The sequence below is a fragment of the Etheostoma spectabile genome, chromosome 13 (genome assembly GCF_008692095.1).
Source record: "Etheostoma spectabile isolate EspeVRDwgs_2016 chromosome 13, UIUC_Espe_1.0, whole genome shotgun sequence".
In the NCBI taxonomy this organism is placed as follows: Eukaryota; Metazoa; Chordata; class Actinopteri; order Perciformes; family Percidae; genus Etheostoma; species Etheostoma spectabile.
Genome location: NC_045745.1, coordinates 7,547,753 through 7,553,449, shown reverse-complemented (window position 1 = coordinate 7,553,449; position 5,697 = coordinate 7,547,753). Strand labels below are relative to the sequence as shown.

Here is a 5,697-nt window from a genome sequence, read left to right as displayed (position 1 = left end):
TGTGTGTGTGTGTGTGTGTGTGTGTGTGTGTGTGTGTGCGTGTGTGCGTGTGTGTGAGCTTGCATGCATAAGTGTGTGTGCTTAACAAGTGTGAGCCAAGTGAACAGTGATTGTTAAAATCACGTTGGAACAAGAACAAGGAAAGAGACGTTATGGGAATCAATTCACAAGCACAACATCTACGGTCTCTAGGAAGCTGACAGCTCAGAGAGGTTCATGTCACCAGGTGAGCAGAAGTGATGGAGGGGAGGCCGCCGGCATCCCAATACAAATAAGACATTGATTGGATTTTAAAAGCGTCAGTCATACGGCGTAAAAGCACCGGCAACTGTGTGGGATCATTTTACCCAGCCAGAGGGAAATACCATTAACGGAGCTCCAGCAGAGCTGCAACATCGTTTTATTAGGACGCCTTGCTGAGACTGTCAATGAAATCATGACCCAAGCAATCACAGCAATGCATGTGGCTTTATATTCCCCCTGAATTAAAGATAATCAGTTTTTGACAATTTATGATACGACTTCTTTTAGTTTGCTGTTAACTTAACATGGGTATAATACACTGGTTGTGACATAAGAAAAACTATTACAACTTTAAGCTCTACTGCAGCTACACAAGTGTCATTGAAATTAAATACAAACAGCAAAATTATAGGATAGTATTAAATACATACACCCATAATTTGATAATGTATTCTATTTGTATATATCATTATAAGTTAGTAATATTACACACAGACTTTCACAAAGATACTATTTAGCTCCAGACCACCCCGCCCCCCCCACTCCCACCCTTCCTTTTCAGTTCATGACGGTGCAGTTTGATGACATGCAAGACCAGGCCCACATCGGGCGGCGAGGCAGCTGACAGCGCCGCTCTATGACTTCACATCCTGCTTCTTTTTCTGGAATTTCCTGAACTGCGACTGGATGGCGACAGCGGCCTTCTCCGTCTCCGGGTTGTCCATGTCGATGTCAAAGTCCTCGGGGAGGTTGTTCTTGTTTTTCTCATCTGTTAAGAGGATGGGGGGGGGAGAAAATGGAGGGATTGATGTGTGTCAGCAGCTTTATGAATCTCCTCAGTTAGTGATGCCATTGATTGAGAAAGCTAGCTCTTATTCATACTCCATCCATCCATCCATCCGCCCACCCACCCATCCACCCACCCACCCATCCATCCATCCATCCATCCATCCGCCCCACCCACCCACCCATCCCTCCATCCATCCATCCATCCCCCCACCCCACCCACCCATCCATCCATCCATCCACCCTCCACCCACCCACCATCCCTCCCCCACCCCCCACCCACCCATCCATCCCATCACCCACCCACCCACCCTCCCCCCACCCACCCAACCCATCCATCCACCCCCCATCCATCCATCCATCCCCCACCCACCCAACCCATCCTCCATCCATCCATCCATCCCCCACCCACCCACCCATCCATCCATCCACCCATCCATCCATCCACCCATCCATCCATCCACCCACCCATCCATAGAAAATTGCTGCTAGTTCAGTTTACATTTGCATAATGATTCAAGTAGCCAAATTACTTTTTGGCTGTTGAGTCAATTTAACCTATAATCACATAGTATTCTTTTTGGTTTACCACAGAAAAGACAAAGCACACAGAGACCTTAATTTTGATATATTATTATATTGTGGCATTTAGACAATTATTTGACACTAAAACTCAGAAAACCCTCTGCCTAACTAAGATGGTAAACTCTGGGAATGGAAGCCTAGAAAAGAACATAAACATAAAACATGCAGAGAAAATTCGTTTTAGTGGCAGTTTTTTTCTCTCTGTTGCAGTTTATAAAGAGTGAGCACATTCATATGAGACTTAAATGTCTTTGGAGATGTCTGACAAGCAAAGCTAACTGCTCTCCGCAGTCTGACAGAGAACACAGTGGTGTTTTATGACAAGACAATCTCCTCTTATCCTCCATTTATAAAAAGCAGCAGACTACTAGTCAATCTTCTTTCTTAAAGAGTCCCTATTATTGTCCTTTTCAGCACCATATTTGTACTCTTGGGGTATACTAGAATAGGTTTGCAAACTGTGATGTTCAAAAATCCCATTGTTTCTCATACTGCCCATTGCTGCAGCTCCTCCAACTCTGTCTGAGCTCTCTGCCCCCCCTCCTGAAAAGCCCACTCTGGCCCACTCTGTTATAATTGGTCAACCAGATTCAAACAGGCCAGTAGGCAGGCTGTGATTGCTCAGGCAGCACCTATGGGCAACACATGAAAAACCGGGCTAGCTTTCTCAATCAATGGCCTCACTAACTGAGCAATTTCAAACAGGAATGTGGGTGAGGCTTTTCAGGCAGTTGAGAAAAAGGGCATTCTGTGGGAGAGAAAACTCAGTTTGGAGTGCAATGGGTTTTTTGAACGTTATACATCTATTACATACACAAACAACTATGCAACACACTAAATGATGGTGGGAAATTAAAAAAAGTTCTTATTATTGATTATTGATACTGCATACCATCCTCCTGTGTGAAGAGAACAAGACATGCCTCATTGAAATGAGAATAAAAAGATTTGCTGCTGATTCAAAGGTATCTCATAAAGACATCATATACAGCAAAACCACCATCATTGGTGCTGAAGTAAAGAGTGAGTGAAGACTGAAGCCAAGTCAAGTCAGTGCTGATTCCTCAAACCCCCAAAATGCAGATTAAAACAAGCGAAAAGCTTCAATTTGATGACATGTGACACAGTCAGTTGTTTATTCGATCAACACAGTTGTCATGCAGTGCAGTGCTCCATGCATGACTGTGCTGACCTGCTGTGCTCTGGCGTACACACAAATTTATTTTCCCAAAATGCACACTTACGTTTAGATGGAACCTTTTGTTGACCTTGGATGACACATGCAATGAAAACAAATTCATATTTCATGATTGCAGAACACACACACACACACACACACACTAACAAACACACACACACACACACACGAACACACAAAATGACACCTGCAGTGTCAATGCCCTTTGCTCCACAGAGAGCATAGGACTTTATAAGTCTGCACATCACAGTTTCAGTAATGTGTTTTGCTGCTGCATGAATAAATCAAATTGCCACAATGAATGATGGAATTATTTCCATAAGAGGTTTGGGAAAGGTCATGCTCAAATTGGTTCCTGTGAGACTTAAAGCAACCTCAGAGTATATGGACAATGATGGATGAAGGCCTGGTCTAAAGGATACTGAGCACCTAAACCACAAAAGGGTGACCTGGGAAGTCAAACAATGACTAAACCAGGCTAAATTCTGAGTCCTGTACAAAGGCATTCTCTCGTCAGTATGGCATCTTTTTGGGCCCTGTCCAATCTGAGTTTTTTGTCAAAGCAACTAAAACAACTTTTGAACTTACACATGTTCCACCGAAACAAGTTCCTTCTGATCTTGCAGCGGCACCTTGGCCCTTCCCGGAACTTAGCGCCGCCCAAGATGATTGTGATTGGTTTGAAAAAATGCCAATAAACCAGAGCATGTTTTTCTCCCATCCAGGAATGATGTGAGGACTAGCCAGACCCTCCTCTGCAGCGCTGCGGAGGAAGGTCTGGCAAAGCGAGACTAATCCTGTACTGAACCACAGGTTTTTACATTTTACAGGCAACACAAAATGCATCCTGATTTGTGTATTAAGTGTAATTTGACAGCTGGAACTTACATGAATCATTTGTTTTTAGAGTTGATCAAATATAACTTTGCTCTGGCCATGCACAGCCAGGAGATTAGTACTGGTGTGTTTTTTAGATTTTAGCCTTCAAATTACAGTCTAGATGTTTGCAATGTATGGGATATCATTGCAATTCATACCACGTCCCCATTCAGAGACAGAAGTGTAGGCACAAGGAAAGACAACAAGAGTTTTTTTATATTGTTAGCACCTATTACATGATAACAGGGTACAGTAATATTGTTACAGGAAAATTAGAGAAACGGGTCAACAGTGAATTGTAATTAAATGAAATTAGTTATTTGTCTTAAGTAATTTACTTTGCAAAACAATGTTTTTATAAGGAGTACAAATACAGTAGTGTACCGTATTTTTGTTGCTAGAGAACAAAACATCATTCCAAACAGTTGAATAACTCCCAGTTGTAATTTTTTTCTATGTCCCTTCAAAACACAAATTTGTTACCCCTATCATTAGGTACCCAGGGTTACCATGGTACAGCAGGAGCACACAAATAATTACACAAACATTAGACAATTGTGAGTTGTAATCTAAATGTTTGTAAATTTTCTCAGCCTGCATCTTCACAGGAAACCTTGGACTCACGTAGATCTAAGATGGACATCTTTTTTTTTTGTATGAAAGACATGCCGTCCTATGAAAAACCTCCAACCGTAACACAATGGTAGAGGGAAATTTAAAATGCTCAGTTCCAAATTAAAAGAAAATGAATGGCAACAGCTGTACGGATCCATGGGTGCCTCTGATATATCCTTGGCCCAGTGAGCTGACCCAAACAGGGAAGGGCGCACCACACCGGAAGGGTCCTGACATTTCTGTAGAGGTTCCTGTACACAATAGTATTGTATGCATGTTTAGTATGTTTACATGTGTACACATGTGTTCAACATCTTTACTGACAAGGGATATGTTTTTGTATGACCTCCTTTTTGTGCCCTATCTCCAGAAATGGCAAAAGTGCTCACTTCCCGTACTTAAGTTGAAGTAAAGATACTTGTGGGGTAAAAAATACTCTGGTAGAAGTAGAAATACTGATTTAACTTGCCGCAATTATCCATGTCGCTCTCTGTCTGTCTCTCTGTCTGTCTGTGTCTCTGTCTGTCTCTCTCTCTCTCTCTCTCTCTCTCTCTCTCTCTCTCTCTCTCTCTTTCTCTCTCTCACCCCCAACCGGTGAGGCAGATGCCCCCCCCACACTGAGCCATGGTTCTGCTTGAGGTTTCGGCCTCTTAAAGGAAGTGTTTCCTTGCCTCTGTTGCCTAGTGCTTGCTCTTGGTGGGGACTGCTGGGTTTCTGTAAATAACATCACAGATAAAAAGCATCTGGAAAGCATCATTATGGAAAGCGCAAGGAGATAACTGTTGTTGAGATTTAGCGCTATATGAACAAAACTGAATTGAATTAAATTGAACTTCTTTACTCAAGTAAAAGAAACAAAGTACAGGCTTGGAATTTACTTAAAGTATAAAAGTAAAAGTAGCCTTGCGATGGACAACCATTTTCTTATGTAAGCACCTGGACCACACACAGGTTACTAGAGTGCACCCTGAGAAACTTTAGAAAAAAAGCTCTTTATATGCCATTACCTACATTGTAAATAGATATCTGCCAATAGGTCTAAAACATCCCATATATGATCATTGTGACAGAGACTGGGACTCCAGGTTAATAAGATTCTAACTGAGTAATAAGATATGAATTCAGTTGGGATTCTGTGAGAATTCACAGATCCAGTTTCTCTTTTTTAATCTTTCCCTTAACATTTAAAGGAATCTACAGTACATGTATGTGTGTGTGCTCAAATATGGCCTCTGTAAAGAAAATAAAAGATAAAATATGAATTACCAAACAGACATTAATTAAGAAGTTCCCCATACTTTAGAGTTACGCAGCACATTGGACAGGAGTCATTCTTTATGCCTAAAATCTCAAACATCTCTCTCAGATAAGGCCGAGGATGATGGGAATGT

General features: G+C 41.9%; 1 protein-coding gene across 2 annotated transcripts in view; it reads right to left on the bottom strand.

The window, feature by feature from the left end:
- Nucleotides 1-5,697, bottom strand: part of pcp4a (Purkinje cell protein 4a) — a 35,126-nt gene continuing 29,429 nt past the window's right edge. Inside the window, exons 3-4 of one of the 2 annotated variants that reach the window (XM_032534649.1) lie at nt 2,859-2,882; nt 1-1,012 (exon numbers count right to left, since the gene is read on the bottom strand). In XM_032534649.1, the coding sequence (XP_032390540.1) occupies nt 879-1,012; nt 2,859-2,882 (158 nt within the window). In that variant the 3' untranslated portion in view covers nt 1-878. The remainder of the gene's footprint in view (nt 1,013-2,858; nt 2,883-5,697) is intronic. The other variant, XM_032534650.1, reaches the window with a different exon arrangement.